The sequence below is a fragment of the Lonchura striata genome, chromosome 13 (genome assembly GCF_046129695.1).
Source record: "Lonchura striata isolate bLonStr1 chromosome 13, bLonStr1.mat, whole genome shotgun sequence".
NCBI classification, from domain to species: domain Eukaryota; kingdom Metazoa; phylum Chordata; class Aves; order Passeriformes; family Estrildidae; genus Lonchura; species Lonchura striata.
This window is the reverse complement of record NC_134615.1, coordinates 11,066,154-11,088,156: the sequence shown is the minus strand read 5'-3', so window position 1 is coordinate 11,088,156 and position 22,003 is coordinate 11,066,154. Positions and strand designations below refer to the sequence as shown.

General features: G+C 44.8%; 1 protein-coding gene across 7 annotated transcripts in view; it reads left to right on the top strand.

The window, feature by feature from the left end:
• Positions 1 to 22,003, top strand: part of ZNF423 (zinc finger protein 423) — a 228,206-nt gene that overhangs the window by 65,072 nt on the left and 141,131 nt on the right. For 4 of the 7 annotated variants that reach the window (XM_031505849.2, XM_021536121.3, XM_077786322.1 and 1 more), the window contains 2 exons: positions 2,593 to 2,793; positions 6,669 to 6,749. In XM_031505849.2, the coding sequence (XP_031361709.1) occupies positions 2,593 to 2,793; positions 6,669 to 6,749 (282 nt within the window). Of the gene's footprint in view, positions 1 to 2,360; positions 2,488 to 2,592; positions 2,794 to 6,668; positions 6,750 to 8,083; positions 8,284 to 22,003 lie in introns of those variants that run through there. The other 3 variants (XM_031505850.2, XM_021536124.2, XM_077786324.1) reach the window with 3 other exon arrangements.

The following is a 22,003-nucleotide window of genomic DNA, read 5'->3' as shown; positions in this document are numbered from 1 at the left end:
ATTATTTGTTATTGTTGGACTCAGTCGAGCAGCTTTATCCCTGGTGTAGTCACGAAGCATTGGAGTAAAACCAAGGATGAATTTGTCACAGTGTACTCAACAGATCAGCTGGTCTTTAGGTTAACTCTCAAAAGACAGCAGTTCTGTTAAAAATATTAGTGAAGGTCCCTTAAAGCTCCCCAAAGTTACCTAAAACCTTTCTTCTCAGGCTGTGGCAAAGTCAGTTCAGAAGTGCTTCCCCGAGGCCTTTGTCAGCAGGCAGCATGGACGCAGGTGCCAATTCTTTAGGTTACATTTATATGCTTGGACTCTTTTTATAGGTTTCTGTCATAAAACTGGAGAGCTGACATTCTGATTTATTAACTATCAAGTCTGCAGGACATAGGCTTTAAAAAGACTGAATGAGCTAAAATGTTTGTGATTGCAGTCTGGAATGAGACACTGTATAAAGGTGTGCCAAGTAAATATGACAAAATGTAAGTGATAATTTGAATATATATATTAAATGATGTGTGAAATAAAGCAAAGCTAGCATAGGTCTAAAAATGACTTACTATTTGGTGAAGTAGCAATATAAGAGAACCAGAATTGTGTTTTTTTTTCATTACAAGACATTTTTATTTAAGGAAGAGTCTATAAAGCATGAGGTTCAGCTAGTGGCATTTTATTGAATAAACATAGTATAGATGATGACTTACAATATGGAGTGCTTAGTGAGTGATACTTTTTATAACTAAATCTTTAAATTCATTACTGCTGTGCAAGTGGCATATCTGATTTGGTAAGATGAATATTATATCTTGCCCTTAATGGAAATTTTGTAGTAGAAAGGTATGTATAATTTAACAGCAAAAGAATCTGAAAATGTGCAGATCAGTTAACTGCTAAGAGGGAGGCTGTGGCACACCAACGCACGCTCTGATTTTTAATATTTCCATTGCAATTGGAAGGGTGAGTTGTGTTACGAGTGCTCCATGGAAAGCTGCAGAGTGTTTTACAGCACTTGATTTATGTTACCATGCACAGAGCAGAAGATGGTATGCAGTGTGCTCTGGCTGGATAGTGGTAGCAGAGCTCTAGCCATGTGTGTCTGAATTGCAGTGCTTGTGGTAACCAGTTTTCATCTTTAATAAATTTTATTTTCAGCTTTGCTTCATGTTTTCAGCATTGGTTGTCCTTAATCTGGTGCTGATCTGATTTTAGAAACAATTCATCTCTCTGTTTGCTGGTACTTCCTTAATGGCTTAAAACCCAAATGCATCCCAAACCAACAAGGTGGTATCTGCCTCCCACCTGGCTGAGAGCAACTGCTGGGCTTTTGGGGTCAGACGTTGTGCAAGGATCTCTTCTGCTGGCAGAGTCTGTGGTTCTGTTTCACTTTCTGAATGACTTCCCAAGTGTTCCTATCATGCTGACAGGGTGCATTAAGAACATGAGTGCTTGTGGAGGCAAGTGAAATAGTGCAGGTGTAGCACTTGGGGCTGTATCACCTCTGTTGGGGAGCCTGTGTGCAGAAGAGGCAAAGGCAGCTCTGTTTCAGCTGGTCACCAAAGCTTGGCCACCATGGCTAGTGTGCCTAATGCATCCTTTGCTGCTGAGAGGGCAGCAGGGACTTACAAGGGAATTTTCAGCTCTGTGGCCTCTCCATAGAGCCCAGGCAAGAGTTGTCTGCAGTGCTGCATGGCCTGGCTTCAGGCACTTCTGAGTGTCCAAGTGGCTAAGGGGGTGTCCTGGAGGCAGAAGGATGTGGCTGCAAGCTTATCCCTCACAAAGGCCACTGAGGGTGTCCTGAGGGTAGTGAGCAGCTGTCCTGCCACCCTCTCTGTGGCCAGTGGAGAGCCAGCTGCCACCTGCACAGCCCTGTGGTGCTGGGCCCCCCACACTGGGGAGTTTTTGAAGCTGTCAGAGACCTCAGTCTCCCTGTGCACAAATGCAGATAAAAACTTGGGGGGGTTGGCAAAGATGTATGTGCTAGCCCACACTCTGGCCACAGACCAAGATAAAAAATATTGGAGAGACCTGAAGGTTAGATGTACTGTATCTGCTCTCAGCTAGGTCAGCACAATGTCAGGCTCATCTGTCCAACCAAGTGCTTCTCATTAGTTCAGCAAGACCTCTCATGTCCTGGGGTATGTGTGTGCTTTGGGATATTCAGCTAGAGCATCTTTTTTCGCTTGTTGTTACTAATATTGGGGCTTGGGGGCGGTGGGAAGAGGAGAGCACTGAGAATTAAAATTCAGCACATGCCTTTTCTTTGCGGGCTGTAATTAATCTTGCCAATTTTTAAAGCTTTGAGAATCTGGTTAAGTGATAAAACACTAACAACTTTATATGACAGAGTTAGAAGCTCCTGCTATACACCCACCAGAGAAGATTAGGAGAGAGTGTTTGCAGGATTCGCACTAAGCAGCAGAGAATACAGTTGAGAATTGTTGCACCACATGATATGAAAACCACATTAATATAATGAAAGGTGTCGGGAATAATGTGAGAGCGGCTGTAATTAAATGTATCTTAATAAGCGCAACATCCTTCTTAAAGCTCTTATTTTTCAGACCTTTCAAACTTAGCGGATGTTCTTGCTGTTGGCAGGTGGCCTGGGAGGAGAGCTGGAGAGCGAAGCGAAGGACAGCCGGGCCCTGGAAGAGAGGAACAGTGTGACGAGCCAGGAAGAGAGAAATGAGGAAGATGAAGACATGGAGGATGAGTCAATTTACACCTGCGATAACTGTCAGCAGGACTTCGATTCACTGGCAGACCTGACTGAACACAGGGCACACAACTGTCCTGGAGGTAATGTTAAACTAGCTTTACAGTTCTGACAGGTGGTTAGCTGGGTAATTGGACATAGCAACAGCTTGAGGCCTCAAGTGAGATTAAAGAATTAATAATGTAATTTTACAGTTAATGTAATTTTATTGTGGTGCCTTGGGTAGCCTTTGTTCACTCCTTTAATAAAATTAAAATAAAAGCAACAGCTTTCCAATTGGAATATGTCAGTAATTACGTTAGACAAAAATGTTGTGGGTTTTTTTAATACTAGAAGTTTCAGGCAGGTATGTTTCCCTCTCTCGCCAAATGTAGGAAGATTAAAAAAGTTAAATGACTGAAGTGTGCAAAACTCCCAGGAAAAAAGGCCTCTGAACCCCTAAAAGAACGTGATGATTCCCGAGATTAAAATTCATAGTGCGAGTTCTGTAATCCCACCCTAAAAATACAGCATTCTCCCTAGGTTATTATTACATTGCCTTTTGAATTTTCTGAAAGTGAGGATGGCATCAGCCTACGCTGATCTTGATTTTACTTTCTGTAAAGTAAGAACAAGCTCAGAGCACCGGTGTGAACAATTGCAACATACCTTGCTTTTCCAGGGCTGCCTCTGCATGGCCGGCGGTAGCAGCAGGTACTCAGCTGAGCATGCTAAGCCGATTTACAGGGGTAGGAAAAAGCTTTGCAGATTTTGCCAAAGATTAAATAAAATCTTAGGAGGGGGAGTGCAGAATATGTTCATATGTATTTAAATCAGGGATTCTTATCTTTCACCTTCCCAGAGTTGAATACTCTGCCATCACGTCTTCCTCCACACTCATCTAAATTATTTTTAGGCAGTTGCTGTTATGGCAGACGGGTAGGTCAAGGCTGGCAGAAGGGTTAGTTTCTCCTCTGGTGCAGCAGTATCCCATTATCTTTCCCCTGAGTGCATATTCCTCCTGGCCACTTAATTTGTTTTGTAATTAGTGTATGTTTTCTGCTCTCCTTTTTGGGCATAAGTAAAATGATCAGCCAAGAAAAAATACAGGGGATGGAATACACCAGGGAAGGAGGGTCAGGTGGAGGCTTTGGCTTGGTCTGACTCCCACCCCAAGAGCACCCTCCCTTGTCTCACTCTGGCTTGCAGAGGGGAGGACTCCCTGCTCTTGTTCCCATCTGCTTGCTGGGAGGAAGGACAGAGGGATGTTGGGGCTTTTCCCATGCTTGCAGTTAGATAGGGATTGCAGTCCTAAGCCTGCCCCCAGGGCTCCTTGCTCTGCACTCTCCTTTAAGCCCTAGACAGGCTGCAAACTTGAAAGTGCGTAAAATCGAAAGGCCACTTCTTGCAGGGTAATTTCCCAGCCAGCTGACAGCCACGGCACGGGCCTGAGACTTCTGCACATGGCACTCTGCTGCAGGGGAGTAAGCAAGAACATGTAACTTTCTATTCAGAAAACCCCTTGTTTTCCAGACTGGAAGGCAGAGTGCACAGCCCATGTGGACACTGGGCCTTTCCAAGGAAGAAGCGCCCTGGGCAGCTGCTGCTCCATCACTGCCCCTTCTCCTCAAATTGTGCTGGGACAGCTGCTTATGGTGCTGGGGCTGAGCCCCACAAAAGGAGGCTCTTTAGCCCAAATGTCTGCTTGGCTCTGGTTCCCTGCGTGGCCCCCAAACAGCTGTAATGGCACAACTGGCAGAGGGCAGCGGGCACTGCTGATGGGATGCCAGGGCAGGAACATAAGGTTATGACAGGTGACAGCAGTGCTATGAAAAGGATCAATTCTTTTCCAGAGGCAAATCTACATTAAAACATGGCAAACTAGAGATTCTATTCATGTAAACTCAGTCAGTGTTTTCACACCTCAGTTTTTTTTTTTTTTATCCTCAGTGTAGTATTTTAGTGAGACTAAGAAAAATAAATTGTATCTTTAGGGATATATCAAAATAATTTGTCAGTATTCCAATTGCTATTCTTGATTGCAGGTAGCATAATTTTGTCTTCTTTTGCTGTCTTCACATGTGTGGATGATTTACAAGGACATTTTGTCCCAAAAAGGCACCATGTAACTATCTGCATATACATGTTATAAGTGATAATTGTCTCCATGTGAGGATAATCCTTATTCCAGAACTAGAGTATCTGTTTTATATTTAGTTTAATCTAGTGTCCTGTAGTGATTTAAAGTAAATAGGAAGATTGCACTCATGTATTTTGGAATGAGAATGTTTCCATGAAGACAATCTGGAATATTGCTTGATATTCACATGCCTTACCTTGAGGAAAAAACAACCCTTTCAGATATACCAGTTTGATACGTGGTCTGATAATGATGAGAATTTTTGAGGAAAGCATGCAAAATGTGTGTCTTTGTTCAGTTCATCTAAAAAGATTTGCACCACCTGGGTGGAAAGCTAAGACTGCATTAGAAAGGTGTTGTATTTAAAGATCTTACCCTACAAAAAAGCTGTTTGCCTGTGTCCTTAGTTACCCTGCATTCCTTTTCCCTGTGATACCTGCCTGACACACCTGAGGGTGTAATGCGGTGCCTGACCTCTTGGCAAGTTAGATTTTCATGTCTTAATCTGAAGCAGGGCTTTCAGGCATGTCTACATGGCTCCAGATCAATACAGGTAATATTTGTAGTGATAATATCACCAGGCTGATAATACAACATAACTAATGACTTCCTTTGGGATACTGAAGTTAGGAAGGTATTGTAGCTCAGGAGTGTTGCAGGATTACAAGAGATCACTCCAAAGAACAGGATAAACCATCTATTTCACTGGAATCCCTTAGAAATTCATTACAGCGTGCTGAAGTTATAATACAGTTTGAACGGAGGTGCTTTGACATGTAAGGAAGTAACAAACAGCCATTCCCCCCCTTGCTTTTTCATGTATTTCAGACTTGTTTCTTTGAGGACAAAACACTGATGAAATCTAGACATCTCTGGTAGCATAGGTGCATGGCATTCCTTTTGATGTCAGTGTAGTAGAGATGTTCTCCTTCTGACAGAATTAGGTGCCTTTTATACCTTTTGCTCATGACTGATGTCTGTGATTGCAGGTTGTAGGTTCCTGGTGTCTACAGGGATCTGAAAAAGGCCTAAATGGGGGCAGCTTGTACCAAAAGAACATCACATTTCCTTACTGGCTTATATATTCCCTTGTTTCCCATTTTGCCCCCACAAATGTGCACTCCTGCAGCAGTCCTGGAAGCAGTGCCTTAAACTGTTTCTTTAAACGGCAGCATCTTGAAAAATACTCTGAGAACAAATAAAAACACCTAGTGTTATAAACTGGATGTGTTAATATTTTAAAATTGCTTTAAAACTCACTGGTATCCCATATCCCCTAAACTAGAGAGAGCTTAGTAATTGCCATTGGCATCATGTGCAGCCTTTTTAATATGTGTTTTTGCATGCTGCTGTTACAGTGTAAGTGTAGCATGATGCTATCTTACAGTGTTAGTGACAAGAGTAAAGAACTACATGTGGATTTACAATTTACTGTGTCCTACAACAAGCACCAGAGGCTCCCTACATCAAGAAAGTATTCTGTGATAGATCACTGTCTGGTGGCTGGTGCCAGGTGTTTTGTTGTCTGACAAAAAGTGGCTAAAAAGTCACAAGCTTTGTCATTTGGCTTGTGTGTTTAATCCTGCATTAATCTGGGTTTAGCTCCAGTATTTTATTGTGGGTTTTTTTTTTTTTTCCTTTGTTTTTTTTTTGCTTCCTCCACCCTTTTCCTCCCATGGGTCAGAATAGTCTCAGGTAAAGTTGTTTCTTCAGATTCTCAAGTGAATGTAGTAGAGGTTTTAAAGCAAATTAGCACATCAGTGAAGCGGACAGAAGTAGGTTTTGGCTGAGACTCTGAGCATTTCATGAGGTCCTCTTCTGTTGTTGATAACTTTACAGGTTGTCTGTTTCAAACAGCAGCAGAGCTATATATGGATATTGCCAGCTTGGAAGCAGCTGATTTTTCTAAACTACTGTACGGTAGGAACTAGTTTATAATTAAAGTCTTGCAGTTGCTTCTTTTAAATGCCCTGTAACTTGTAGGCTTACGTTTGAAGCGAGGTACTGTAACTGTTTCATACTAGTGTATAATTTTGCATTTTCTTTTATTTCACCTGCTACAAGAATTATAATTGCCATGCAACCCCATTTGCGGGATGCTTATCCAGAAACACATATACAGCAGCTTGTCAACAGTATCTCATGAATGTTTTTGTCAGGTGGCATTTTTTACTTCCCACTGACAAAGAGAGATGTCTTATATGCATTTCCAAAATTAGCCCTTCCCAAAATTGTAATCTTTGTTTGCACCTGATTGGCAAATCAGTCACTTCTCTCTCTTTTTGCTGCTGCTTTTTTTACATCTTTAAATTAATGAATTACTGATTGTCCTCCACAAAAGAAACTGAAATACAGTTGTGAAAAAGCAGTGTGGAAACTTAATTATACACCTAGTTTATACAGCTGTGTGTCTAATGACCTACTGGCCCTAATTACTGTGTTGTGGTTCAGTCTGAGTGCTCTTGTCCTTGCCAGAATGCTGCTCCTTTCTCTTAACCTGACTAGTGTTTCAAGCTTAAAAAAATAACAAATTTCCTTTTTTTGTTCTTTTCTGCGTTGTCGTGCTGAAATGCAGTTTCCCTTCTTTCCAGAGGTCATAGCAGTGTTTTAAAATTGGCACCAGAAAAGCTCAGTAATTTCACAAACTGTAAAAACATGGATTTTCCCTGGAGTCCTCAGTTCTTGCTGTCCAGATCTGAAAATGGGCACCGGGGCAGTGTTTTTATTGTCAATCACTTGAAGGACTGCAAGTGCAGGCTCCTGTCCTTAGTTTGTCACAGATGTCCCCTCTCCAGGTGCAGGGAGAGCACAGGGCTCCCCAGGGCTTGGCAGCGCCTTGGCCACAGTGCCCAGGTGCTGCACATCTCCCTGCATGTGCTGCACATCTCCCTGCAGTCAGTATTTGTGCCCTCCATGCTGAGAGCTCTGAAACCCCACATTGGTGCAGGGGTACACATGGCAGGGTGGTCTGGGGTCTGGCTCCCCTGCCTCCTGTCATCACACAGGTGCTGTTTGAGTTTACCTGGATGTTCCCAGCCAGCCTGAAAAGAGGCTTTTTCAAGGACTTCTGCTTGCACGTGCCCGAAAATCAGTGTGCTGATAAGGAGCTGTGCTGACTGGCTTGCTGTGCAGGTGCTCAGCAAAATACGCATTTATCGTGTAGAACATAAAGCACATTCTCACATCTGAATGGGGATCTGAAGACAAACAGAAGCACAGCTGCAAATCTCAAATGTCAAACAGGGCCTACAGCACCTCTGGCCATGCCGAGGTTTTGCAGCGCATCCCGTGCAGCGTGTGCTGAGGCACCAGCGCTGGCTCTGCCCCCACACGCGGCAAATGTGCTTCGGCGTCGTGTGTCGTGTACTGCGCGTGTCTGACAAAGTTGTGCCAAGCGTTGTGCTCCCTGACAGTGCTGCTTGCCCGTCAGATCGGAGGGTCGACACAGGCAAAGGTAGGTGAGAACCCCAGGTGTGTGACCCTGCGCTCAGCCCCTCGGCACGGCGAGGTGCCAGCGGGGCTGAGCCTCAGCTCTTCTTCCTCTGTCTCTGCTGGATTTTCAGCCATGCCAGTGGCCGTAAGGATTGATGGCGGGGGGACATGCGAGTTTCAAACAATGCCTGCTCGCCGTAAACACCCAGCTGGGGTTTGCTGTGCGGCCTCCCGGAGGTGTCCCCGAGCACGGAGCCCACGGCAGATCCGCGCGGGGCCGGCGCGCCGGGCCGGGCAGTGCGCTGGCTGATAAGAGTGTGCCAGGTGCCGGGCGCCATCCCCTGCCAATCGCCACGGCCACCTTTGTGCCAACCCCCTGGGGATGGTGGCGAGGGAGGCAGCACCAGGCACTGCGTGTGCAGATAGGAGCGCTGCCAGCGCGGCTGCGGCCGGCTTGGTTGAGTGTTACCAAAACCCCTGGCAGGAGGGAGGTAATGAGCTCTCCCCACCCCTTTCTGAGCTCCCACATAGCCAGCAGTCACTGATGGCCTGTCTATGCATTCTGAGGCTGCACAAAATTTCTTAGCAATGATGACGTCTTTCCTCAAGCAGCATATGTTTTTCACACAAGAAGACCATTTTCCTTGTCATTTTTAAACATATGGCCCAGTGAGGAGCTGAGGATGACAAGTTAGCCTGCTTGTATTGGCAAGGGACCGTTTAATTCTTACTACTTTAATTGAGTTCTTTTATCTGTTTTTATCTAGTTCATAAAGTAGTCTGCAAAGTAAGCACAGGTATGCATGGAAGTGGATAAAAGAGAAAGTGGGTGCATGTTTCAAATGAGGCCTCTTAAAGGAAGCGTGTCCTTTGGAGATCTTGAACAGGTTGCCCCTGGCTGGCTGAACAGCCAGTCTCTTCTCCTTCACTGCACCAGCAACAGAGAGATGCACAGAGACCGAAGCACCCCAAATGCTGTGAAGCAGGAGCTGTGCTGGGTGCTGGCCATGGAGCTCCTGTGTGCAGCAGGAGCTGCATTTGGGAGCTGGAGCCTGCCTGATCCCCCTGCACCAGCTCAGGCCTCACACAGCAATTCTGGGGTGCTGGAGCTCCACCTCCCCTTCTCCTCCTCTTGCTTCAGATTTCTGTTTGCAAGGGTAATCCATTGCCATGGTACAGCAGAAGGAGGTTTGTGGGGGTCTACATAGGGCAGGTTTGTTTCTCAGCATACAGAAATCGAAGTAAATAATGAATGGGTTATGGGTTTTAGGGGAAAAAAAAAAAAATAAAGAAAAGAAGGAGGGAGGGGTTTCAGTGGAAAGAGTTCCTTCCCAGGCTGGAGACTGGTGAGAGCTACACGAGCAGCTGTGCCTACAGGAAGGAGGATCCCTGTTTGCCATAAACAGGTCCCAGCATTCAGAGGGTTGTAGACAAAACCCAGTATATGAAACTCAATTCAGGACTGCAGTGAAGATAGCCTGGAGACTACAATAGATATGTGCTTGTTACAAAGACACCTTTAATAAAGCCTTAGAGAGCTGAATGGAGGATGTGATGGGGTTGTCCTGTCTCAGATGGACAAGAGCATGGATTATTTCTATAATGGCTAGGACACTGCTGAAGGGCATGCACTGCCTTCGTGTGGGTTGTTGAGGGACAAAACTGATGGCCATATCAACAGCCTTGGCAGATTCAGAGCCATTGAGCTCTTCAGACTGCACATGTAAGCAGTGAAAAAGAGCTGAATGGAGAGTTTGGGGTTTTTTCCTGCTTTCTTCCCCTATCCCATCTCAGACAATTGGGAGAATACTCTTCATATGAGGATGGCTGTACTGAGCCAGCCTGATGGTCCCATCATGCTGTTTTCCCAGGACATTTTTCTAGCTGTCAACAAACTTACCTAAGCACTTTGTGGTGCTTTTTATTTAATTTTTTTTCAGACAATCTTCCTTGAATTTCCATTTTGAAGTGCAGTTAGCTTTTCCTGTGGTGGGAATCCAGAGTTCAACTATGCATTGGGGAAAAGCATCACCTTTTGTTCACTTCACTTTTGTCACCTGCTTTCAGTTGATACTCTGGTTCTTCTGGTGAAGGAGACAGTGTGCAATTGCCCCTTTTCTACCTTCTCCATCCTCTCATGCCTGAGCAGGCTTATTTTGCTGCTCCCTCCCACCTCTGAGTCCCTGTTTGCAATCCTCTTATTGATACCTGGTGTACCTTGGCCCAGAGTAGGAGAGAGGGATGTCGTGAGGCATGGCTGGTGGGAGAGTGAGGGGTCAGCTATCTCGTCCGTCACTTGTGCCAGAGATGAGCTCACATTGGTGTGTCTGTGCTGGCTCCCAAGCAGGAGGTGAGGACTTGCCCTCGTGTGAAGACCTGGCAGACAGAAAGATGGTGTCTGGCCACGTAGGGGAAAAACAATTAAGACTTCAATGTTTATTAAGAAAAAAGCAACCAGCAGTGCATTTCAAGCACTCATCACACAGCATAATTTTGCTGTTGGAAGTAGTGGGATTAAACAAGTCTTTCTAATGTTGATTTCTTTGAATTTGCAGCATATAATTAAAACAAAATCAATTAAAAACGAAGGAAGTGTGTGTACAAACATTGTCAAGAATTCCTATCTTTCATTTTTTAAAAACAAGCTCTAGAAAAAATCCCCACAGAAGTTCTGTAGTGCATATTTGAATGCTTTTGTTGTAGCCTCATTAAACTTGGCTTGTCTGCAGATACAGCTGGCATGTTATTAACTGTGCTCCAGGCTTGGGGAAGCCAGAAAGCAGCCTCCACCCCCTGGTGCCGGCTGGCTTTAGGGAAACCTGCCAGCATGGGTTGGTCCTCTTCAGCTGGCTGGCTTTGGGAGCCCTGCTGGAGCATCTCCGCGTGGCCCTGGGCGCAGGAGCGCGGCCCGGCCTGCCTGGAGTGCCGGCCGGCGGGAGGGCAGCGCGGGCGCCCCGGGAGCGGCGGGGACCCACCCGGCTGCGTGTCCTCCCGGGACAGCCTCAGCCGGGTGCCCGTGTGCTCCGCGGGCGTCTCACGCCTGTCTTTGCTGTAGCTGGCAAGAAGCAAACTAGGGATCGTCTGCCAAGCGGTTCCTCTGTTCTCAACAAACTGCGTGTTGGACTGAACCACTCAAATAAACTGAATAAGGGAAACATTTTCTCTGCACCTGCTGGAGAGGCTGTTGCTCTCTAAGCTGGGCTTGCACATCAGAGGACCTCCATCAGAGGTCCAAGCAGCTTCTGACTTTCTTCAAAGCTTTGGCAGCAAGCGTGTACATTTTGAATGCTGTTTCGTGTAAGTAATTTAATAGGTGCTTTTAATAGTAGGGTAAGTGTTACAATTTCATATTCAATTTAAAATTGTTGAAAATATACTCAGTAGAAATTTAAGTAAACGACATATTAAATATAGATAATGTTATTCAAACATCTTGCTTATTACGAGCAGTGTTCATTGTCTTAACTAATGAAAAATTGATTTGGCATTTTCAAGGCACTTGATCTGTTCATGCTAAATACTTTGTAGGGCATTCAAGCACTTTGTAATCTTTAAGCATTCTTGCAACCCCTTCCTAAAAATTGTGCCCCTTCCTATAAATTTGTATTTTTATCATCATGAAATTAAAGACTTTTCATTCTAATATGGCTTAAGTTTTGACTGCTACTGGACTGCTTCCTTCCTCCCTTCTGTCTTTTGCCTTATGCCGGTAAAAGGTTTGTGTTGTTTTTGGGAGCAGCCGTTGGTGACAATTAAAGGGATTGATTTTTAGTCTGTGCGGCTCCCAGATCTGGTGCCCTATGGAGCTGAAGAAGCTTTATGTCAACATGAGGGGAACAAGAGGTCAGCATTTGGGGGAGATCTCAAGACCTTTCCCATTAACAGCCTGAATTATTTTGGATGAAAATTACTGTGGCTGCATTGATTTGCCTAATGACATGCATGAAATTGGTTGAACAGCCAAGGTCTTTAATCCAGGTGGGTTTTGTTGCTGGTGACATCAGTAATGGTGGCAGTGAACTTCCTCTTGAAAGCATCATTTTTTTGGCGTGTGGGTCAGTCTCTTCCCTGGGCTTTCTTGAAAATCGTTCTCAGCCATAATGATGAAAGACTTTTTGGCTCCTCTTTTTGTTGCTACTCAATTACTGTTATACTTGCTGAGGAGGACATAAGGAAAGGCTGAAGAAGCCCATTGCTTTTCTCTTCTCCAGGGAATCTGTTACATTAAACATTTGAATAGATTTTTCAACATAATTCCCAGTCATTTCCTCTGCAGTGAACTCAGTTCACTCATGCAGACTTTATACTTAATGATATCTCTTAAAATAAATGAGATTTGATATAATTTATACTAAATGGTCATTTTGGAAATCTACATCTACTAATTATTCATTAGAAAGTTTGGAAATACAGAAGTAAATTTCCTTTATGAATTCACAGTGTACAGAAATATAAATACATACACACCTGTGTTTACTTTCTTTCAGCAAAACTGAATAGAGGTAATTTACTGGACTCCAAGAGTAGTGTAAGCAGGTTTGAAGTACGTTATTCAATCTTCATCAAAGCTTTCCATAGCAACCAACCAAGCCCAAACCAGCCAAAAATCCAGTCTCCATCTAGGGTAGTTATTTATGGTAGTACTTAGGTTGTGGTCTGTATCTGCACCATTTGGGATTGTGCTTTTGTGCGTTCCGGCTGTGTGTTTGGAGTGGCCACTCTCTGCCCTTTCCTCTCCCTGTTGCCTGTGCATGTGTCCCTGTGGTCCCTCCTCAAAGGCTTTTTCCTTCTTGCTCCTTTCTGGACTGTCCCATTTTGCATCTTGTTCCCAGCAGTCTCCTCTCTGTTGCTGTGCTGGTATTGGCCCTTTCCCAGCCCTGCACGAAACAGTCATTCACAGTTTATCCACTTAAGGGACACCTTGCTGTGTTACTGGTTTCTCCTTGACTCCCAGCTGCAGTTGTTCTCTTGTCCATTTTCCAGAGCTGGCTCTTCCTTGGAGCTCTGTGCACTTGCAGAGCCTTCCTTGAACCATCCTGTGGGGACTGGCAGATCTCCTCGGGTGCTGGGAGAAATCACCCTGCTCTGTGTGCTGCTTCAGAGGCAGACCCAGCTAGGTTCAGATGAACTAAAGACATGTGCTAGTCAAATCTTTGTTCACAAAACTGAGAATATTATTTACTTTGCATTCAGACTGCATCCAGTTCCAACCTGGATAGCTGCTTGATGTCACCTTACAGACCATAACAACTCCTCCTTCTCTCACAGACACTTCTCATGGTTTGTTTTACAAGAGCTGTTTCATGTAGGAACTGTATTCCAAGGAATTTCAATGGTATTGAGTGTAACTGGGTTTGATTTGGTCCAGGGCCTCTGGTACATGTAAATAAAGCAGATAGTATTCCTTGCTTTTTATGGAGGATAGACTTATCTTTAGGAAGCAGTCATGATGCTGTTGCACTCTTCTCACAAAATAAGACAAATTCAACCCAACATTTAAAACAAAAGGAAATGAAACTGAGTAGCATTTTCTTGTTTCATAACTTAAATGAGAGAATAGTGAATTTTTTGCCTGTCAGAGAAATGGAAATGGGAGGGAAGATGCTTTCTCTCCATAACTAGGTATGCACATATGTATCTGTGATGTACAAAATGCCTCATTTTAGGTTAATCAGTTCAGTACTGAAGACATGACTAGCTAAAATTGACTATTGAAAATAACATCATTACTTTGGGGAGAATTTCTCTCAGTTAGAAGAGAAATGAGGAAAGCCGATTCTTAACAGCAAGTTGGGGGAGAGTGATTCTGTAAGTAGGATTGGAGTTGGAAAAAGTGCAATCAGAGTTAGCAAAACTCCCTGTTTTTCCAGAGGCTGCCACAGTAATTGGCCGTGCACGTCCAGATTGCTGAGTGACAGGCAGGAAGCTCAGCTCTTTGAGAGCTTGGCCTCTCTGAGCAGAGAGGAGAGGAAAGGAAGGGAGGATGGGGAGAAAAAACAATTTGTGAACTTGCCCCTTTTGAGATAGCAACTGCTCTTCTCCTGTGCCCAGGATCACTGCAAACAGCCAGCAGCTGTGTCCCACTCTGCTTTTGCTGTCAGCGAATGTCACTGCAGAAACCTCCGTAGTTTGAAGGAGCCACTGTTTGTACACAGGGAGTAGAGGAAACTCATGGAAATTTTGTGGTGTGTGGGCTGCTCTGGATTTTACTGTGAGGATGGAAGATCTTCACAAATGTTTTAAATTAGGCTATCCTTGATAAGTCTAATGGTATGGGCCCTAACCAAAATTTCAGGGGGAAAAAAAAAAGTTGCTCTGTTAAAGCAGACATGAAAAACAATGAAGGGCTTAACTTTTGTCCTTAGGGTGATAAAACAGCACCACACAGCTGAAAATCAATCTGACCTTCACCCACGTGATGCTGTTGTCTCAGTCTGTCTTTCATTTCCTTTGGTTGAGTGAAGGCCACGGCATTCAGTAGGGAGAAAAGCCAGAGGGAGGTGTGGAGAATCCTGTTTTCTCTGGAAAGGCTTCGGTGCTTGCATAAGTTCCCTCTATAAAGTGAGTTGCTGTAAAACTTTGAATTATTTCATTAATATAATTTTAAAAAATTGTTCTTCTTTTAATAGGCAGTAGTCGCGTTAAGGTAAAGAAGATATGTGCTGTAAAAAAAAAGGTGTTTGTGATATAAAACATTCTGTTTTAATTAAACCTAGAGTTAGTTGGTGTTTTGAAATGAAGGCTTCATGCAGCAACAGGAAACCTACACATTCATTTAAAACACAGAAATTTGTACCCAAAGGGGAGAAAAAAGGTAATTATATTTTCTAGAGATATTTGAACATTGTGTTGCAAGGTTTGCACAAAGAAAAGGTACCCAGATACCAAGATATTTACATAAATAAATCAACAATTAGGGCTTGTGTATAAGCAATATTATTGATTTTCCAAACAGAGGTAACAATTTCAATTCATGAATTACTCATTTTGCACATCTTGCAGAAGTGGTTCCCACCTCATTTTTGTGAAGATAGAGAAGAAACTGAATGAATGGGTAAAATCTGTCAGAATTGAATTCTACTAAACAACAGAATCAAGGCAAGGGGAAACTAAATGCATAAGCACATCTTGATGTTCTTTTTTGACATCTTGAAAGCAATTAAAAGTGCAATTCATAGCTGCTCATCCAATCCCCTGCTCCTTCCATCCTTGTTGAATTTCAATGCAGCCGAGATTCTCTTGGAAAACAGTAAGTTTTCCACACTGGTTTTACAAGACTAAGATTACTGTAAATTCTGCCTACCCTGAACTGCAGATTTTCTGATTCATCTCATTACACACGGAAAATGTCCTTTCATGTCAGTCATAAACTACTCTGTTACTTTATATTTTTTGTGCCATATATTCCCTAGCTACTGTAGCACGGAGATGGGGAGGGCTACCCGTTATTTTCTTTGTTCAATAATTGTTGCCTGTTTTAGGAAGGTCTATAAGAAAAGTCATCTTGTTAAAAGATAATGGCAGAGATTGGATGTGGCTGCAGAGATAAATCTCTGCTTCATAAAGGTTAAGAATTCAACAATTTGTTCATTAATCTATTTGGAATAATGGATATTAATTTGTGACTGTTGCATTTTATTTGTGTGGTTTATCTGACATACTGACCATTGCAGGTGGTTTTACATGGTATTAAAAACCCGCAAATGGTAAACAGAAAAGATGTTGGGACCTTTCCCTGGCAAGCTCCGCTACTCAGGTCTCCGTGCGATATGCCAAAATGCTATTTGCATAAATATAGAATTTAATAAGTTATCATTCTGATTAACGTCATTAACTGCTTAACTACTGTAGAAATTGGCTTCCAAAGTTGCTTTTTGGTAGCTGTTGCTCTCCACGTCATTCCATTTGCTGTCTCACTGGGGATAATGGTATGCAAGGGAAAGCAAGAAGGTCAAGGATCTTTTTGTTTAGTCTCTTTGCACATTAAAAGTTCTATTATGTGTTTGTATTGCATGTGGTTTCCAGTCGGTTGGCTACAATGCTTTCAAGATCCATTGATGATGAGTTTGTGAAGCTAAATATATCTTGTGGATTATGACTACCAAGCTATCACTTCGTGCAGCAGTCAGGGCCAATATTTAACAAGTGTTTTTCAGAATTAGGAATTTAGAAATTGAGTCAAATGATCTTACAAAAGGGGTTAACAGAAATGCCAGTACAGAAGGTGAGAGCACATGCTAAGCCTTGTGCTAGCTGTGGGGGTGTTTGGGGCTCTGCTATGCTGTTTGTGGGGGAAATGGTTCATAGGTTGGGGTTTTTATGGGTTTTCTGGGGGCTGGGGAGGGCTGTAGTATTGTTGTGAATGACACAGCGGCCACAAAGCTGAATGGGTTGAAAAAAAGTTATGTCCTCTCCAGCCATCCCCTTCTGCCCCGGAAAGGCATGGGTGCAGCGCGCTCCCCCCAGGACTGAGCGTGGCTCCTGTGGCTGTGCCCTGTCCCCCCAGGACTGAGCACAGCTCCTGTGGCCGTGCCCTGTCCCCCCAGGGCTGAGTGCAGCTCCTGTGGCCGTGCCCTGTCCCTCCAGGACTGAGTGCAGCTCCTGTGGCCGTGCCCTGTCCCCCCAGGACTGAGCACGGCTCCTGTGGCCGTGCCCTGTCCCCCCAGGACTGAGCGAGGCTCCTGTGGCCGTGCCCTGTCCCCCCAGGACTGAGCATGGCTCCTGTGGCCGTGCCCTGTCCCCCCAGGACTGAGAGCAGCTCCTGTGGCCGTGCCCTGTCCCCCCAGGACTGAGTGCAGCTCCTGTGGCCGTGCCCTGTCCCTCCAGGACTGAGTGCAGCTCCTGTGGCTGTGCCCTGTCCCCCCAGGGCTGAGTGCAGCTCCTGTGGCTGTGCCCTGTCCCCCCAGGACTGAGTGCGGCTCCTGTGGCCGTGCCCTGTCCCCCCAGGACTGAGTGCGGCTCCTGTGGCCGTGCCCTGTCCCCCCAGGACTGAGTGCAGCTCCTGTGGCCGTGCCCTGTCCCCCCAGGACTGAGCATGGCTCCTGTGGCCGTGCCCTGTCCCCCCAGGACTGAGTGCAGCTCCTGTGGCCGTGCCCTGTCCCCCCAGGACTGAGTGCAGCTCCTGTGGCCGTGCCCTGTCCCTCCAGGACTGAGTGCGGCTCCTGTGGCCGTGCCCTGTCCCCCCAGGACTGAGTGCGGCTCCTGTGGCCGTGCCCTGTCCCCCCAGGACTGAGTGCAGCTCCTGTGGCCGTGCCCTGTCCCCCCAGGACTGAGTGCAGCTCCTGTGGCCGTGCCCTGTCCCCCGCGGCTGCCAGGGCGGCCGGGCTCCGCTGAGACCTCACTGCTGCTCCTTGCCCGACATTTAAGGGAATGCAGAACCAGACTGCAGGATGCAGCCGTGTCTGAAGGGCTGGCACAGCCGCCTTGCTTGTTTTCACTCTCTAGCTAGTAGACTGACCTTTTAAAAAACACAGTTTCAGCTGCTGTGAAACACTGACAATAGCTTTAATAGATTTCATTTTAGAATTAAATAGCTCTGGTTCCATTTCGATAATGTAAACTAGCAGTCATGAGCATGCTTTAGCTGATTGTTTCAGGCTGTGTACAAACTGAGGCAGACGTCACTGCCTCCTTGCCAGGGGTTAGCACAAGATGCTCACTTTCTTTAAAAATGAAAGCAGAGATTTTTATTTTTTTTAAGCAATTTGTGTTCTGACTGACTTCTTCTGTGTACTTTCACACCTGTCAAGTGAATTCAGAGTGCTTGTTCCCAAGGGCAACCTGACATCTGGGAAATTCTGCCTCGGCCCCAACTGGTCCCCTTTGAAGCACCTTTGGTATTTTGAATTGAAATTGTGTTACACCATCACACATCATCCTTTGCATTATTCTGTTCTGCTCCAGTATACCCCTGCTTTTATAAATTTCAGTTTAAGTCTTGCTCTTGGGCTGTTTCAGGAGTGCTGCAGTTATCTGTAAGCTATCTTGCTTTTTGCTGTGGGGCTGGTAAGCTCAGAAACATCTGCAGGCAGGGCCAGTCCAGCTTACTATTCTTCAGAGAATATTTACAGAGTTTCATAAGGCTTGGACCCATACCCACACCCATCCTAGATGCAGTGTCTACAGATTTATCCCCAGAGCCTCTTACAAGCATTGCTTGTATTACTATCTAGAGCTATCCCACTGCAGAAATCCTCAGGAGAGAGAAGTGGACAAGAGTACTCAGAAACATCTGTTAAAAATTCAGACAAACACTCCACTGTCACTAGAAGCAGTTGGGACAGGACTAATGAAATTTACCATGTGGTGCTACAGCAAAAAAGGGCCTTTTTTTTGTTCCTTCACTTTTCCTTAAAAATGGATCGTTTAGTCAGTAGATACAGAAAAATGCCTCTGCAGAGCACACTTGGGGTGTATAGCTGCTTGTAAGCAATGTCACAAACTGACTCCAGAGCCAAGCCTTGTGGTCTTGTGGGAGCACTGTTTCCCGAGTGCTCACATTTGATTCATCACACTCTTTCTACTTGTTTCAAGAAACCCTGCATTAATTGTGCAGACCTAGAAAGTGGTGACATTAGGAAATAAATTGACTTCAACATGACTTTTCCATTGCTTGGGCAAAAAAGAAGAAAAAGTTGCTGCAACAAATCTAATGGATGAATTCTCTTAACTGGTTGCTCTTTTGTGTGTAGCTACATTCTGGATTCAGTGAGTACTTGATAAATACTGTCATTTGTCCTTGATGATGTGTCATGAAGTTACAGGCAATTTGGCAGAGAAAATAAGTTTTCTTGAATATGAGGCCAGACTTGTGATGATGTGTTTCTCCACTGAAGTCCAGCTCAGCCCTCCACCCGACCCCATTCCCCACAGAGCACTCTCATCCCCCCCTTCCCATCCTTTGCTTACCAGCAGGACAAGAAGCAGGATGAGCGGTGCTGTCTGGCGGGGTGACACACGTGTGCTGATTGCCTGGGACAGGCCCCAGAGCAGGGATAAGTGCTGACTCTGCTCTTAGCCTTTCTCTCAGCAGAGACATGAACTGGGGTCTCTGCCCTACCCAATCAAAGGCAAGTTCACCAATCCTAGAGAAACTCAATTTCTATCCGAGAAACTCAATTTCTCTCATAGCCCTGTATCTGCAGGATGGTGTGATTCAAAAGTTAATAGGAAGGGACAAACAGTTAAGACATACAACAGGCAATATGATGATATAAACCTTGTTTTCTTAGGATGCCAGGCTGAAAAAATGAACACAAAGCTCCTGAGAATAATTGAGTCATCTCAGATTGAGACTTGATGGACAGTGTTGGCTTTGTTATCACTCTGCAGGTAATGAGGGGATAGGGTTAGGGAGAATTTCCAGAAAAGTAGGGGAGTTGTTATTAGAAGGTTAAAGCTTCCACGGCCACGCATCCCCTGTAGTGGACCCTGCATTACCCTGGTCCCTCCTCCTTTTGGGAGCCTTTTGAGGAAAAGTCTTCTGTGACAGGAACATCTCTCAGGTCTTTTAATCTGTGAGCTGCCAGGTGAAAGAATGGGGCTAGGGAACAAAAGACGCTCAGATACTGCAGACAAGCTTTTGTAGGATCTGCCACGTCAGCTGTCTCTTATAAGGTCTGCTGTATTTTCTGTTGATGGTGCTTTTCCCCTGAGGATTTTCCCACACCTGGGAATGCCTGCCATAAGCCGCACTGATATTTTCCTCAATGCCTTTTATTTCTGTGTACAGATGGAGCTGGGATATCACACACTGTCCTTGTCCTTATTCTGTTCTGCTCCTTGGCAGTCACAGCTTTCCTGGCTGGAAGCTTTCATCCTACCTCCCTCTCAGCCCTTTTCAGGAGGGGCTTTGCAATTATTTATAAGCTAGCTTGTCCTGTTTTCTGACATTTTCAGTGTAGTCTGTAGGAGAGTAAAGCTAAGTATGTGTTCTCTGGTTTTACAGGGAGCAGAAAACTTGAAGTAAACGTTGGTGGTCTGAGTTAGCAAGATATTCTTCATTTTTTAGGGTGTGTGGGGGGGGACCCTCCCTTTAAATCAAAGGTCTTCTGGGTGGAAAATGTTCTAGTGGCCTGTAACTACCGCTTGCCTTTAAAGTGTTTGGAGATCCTGGAGAGGCAGGCAGCTCACTTGCACGCTTATCAAGGGGAGGCTGGCTGTCCTGCTTATCTTGTATTCCTGCTCCCCATTCCCAAGTGGGTTTTTTCTCTCCTTCCTCTTGTCACGTGTCAGAATAAGACATCCTGTGATTTACCTCATTCACCTTCCATTTGTGTGTTGAGGCTTGAGATTTTTCACAATACAAGAGGCAAAGCTATAATGATTTGGGCCTCAGTACTGCTGGAGGCATCTTTAGATTTTTTGTCTGAGATAAATTTCTATTCAGGCTGAAGAGAGCAGCATTTTCTTGCTATGCTGCTGCAAATAGGTGGGCGGGGTGGCTAACTTTTTTTCTGGAAGTAGTAAAGTGGACTGCCTTGTCTGCTGCCTAGTGCTACAGATGTACTTACTTGTATAGTGTATGGTGTACTTACTAAGTCTCTCCCTCCTCTACCACATTGCTGTTTGGTTGCCTACATGCATATGTGAGAGAGAATTATAAGTCTTCCAGCTACCTTCTCTTCCAAAGACAATTAAAATACAAAGTCTCTTCTAAAAAGAAATATATACCCCCTCCAACCTTATGAATACAGAAGTTGAATTTTTTTCTGTTGCTTTCAAGCGACCTTGTATAAAAACTGATGGTTACAGCTGAATCTCACTTTGAGTTTTTCATTAAAACTGTTCAAAGCAAACTACAGGGTGGAGGATTTTCTGTGAGCCAAAACTAACCTCCGTGTTCCTGCCAGTGAATCTGTATTGCCAAATTTCACACAGCCGTGTTCTCTAGCACCTCCTTTGAACATGAGTGTGGTTCTGGAGGCCGTTTTGAAGCTTCCACTTGAAACACTCTCTGTGAGCTAGTGGAGCATTTTCTGGCACTTAAGGTTCTGTATCTGGTAGCTGTCTGTGCTATAGAGGGCAATGAGTCATGGCTTGCTAAAGGAGAAAAAAGGATTTCTTAGAAAACCTTTCAGAAAAGCTGAGGTGGTTTTTCAACTGGAAATGCTGGTGGTGTCTGTGGTGGAATTGGTGTGGCAAGTTACCTCTGCAGTATTTCTAAGAATTACAGGTAGTGTAGTGACTCATCTGAATACCCTTTTTGTATGATTTTTGCAGCTACTGACTTTCTCCTAGTATAGCATATTTCTTTCATATTTTTCACTATTTGGACTGCTGGATATGTGGATTTGTATCTTGCTATACTTTTATTCTTAATTTTATACTTGAATTATAAAAGTGCAGAAGCCCTCACCTCCTGCTGGAATCTTGAGGAATTATGGGTGTTCATCATCCCAAACAGTCAAGCAATTGTGCTGCAGACCTCACTGTGAGTAGGTTCCTTCTGTAGTTTACCAGGTCATTAATGTTTCAGTTGGCTGGCTCTGAATTCATGACAGCAGTGCATGTTAACAGAACTGAGTGTGCTGCTCCAGTCTCCCAGCCAGCCTGTGAGGCTGGTGTTTGGGAGGCAGCAGCAGTGCAGTCTGAGGTGGCCCTGCAGGGTGTGGATGTGTGTCTGAGCCAGCAGGTAATGGCACAGGGAGGGTGCTGCCTTGTGCTCCTTGGCTCGGGCAGGTCCCCAGGTCTCCATCCGGGATCCCCTGCAGCAGGGCTGAACAGTCTGCCTTGGTTCCTTG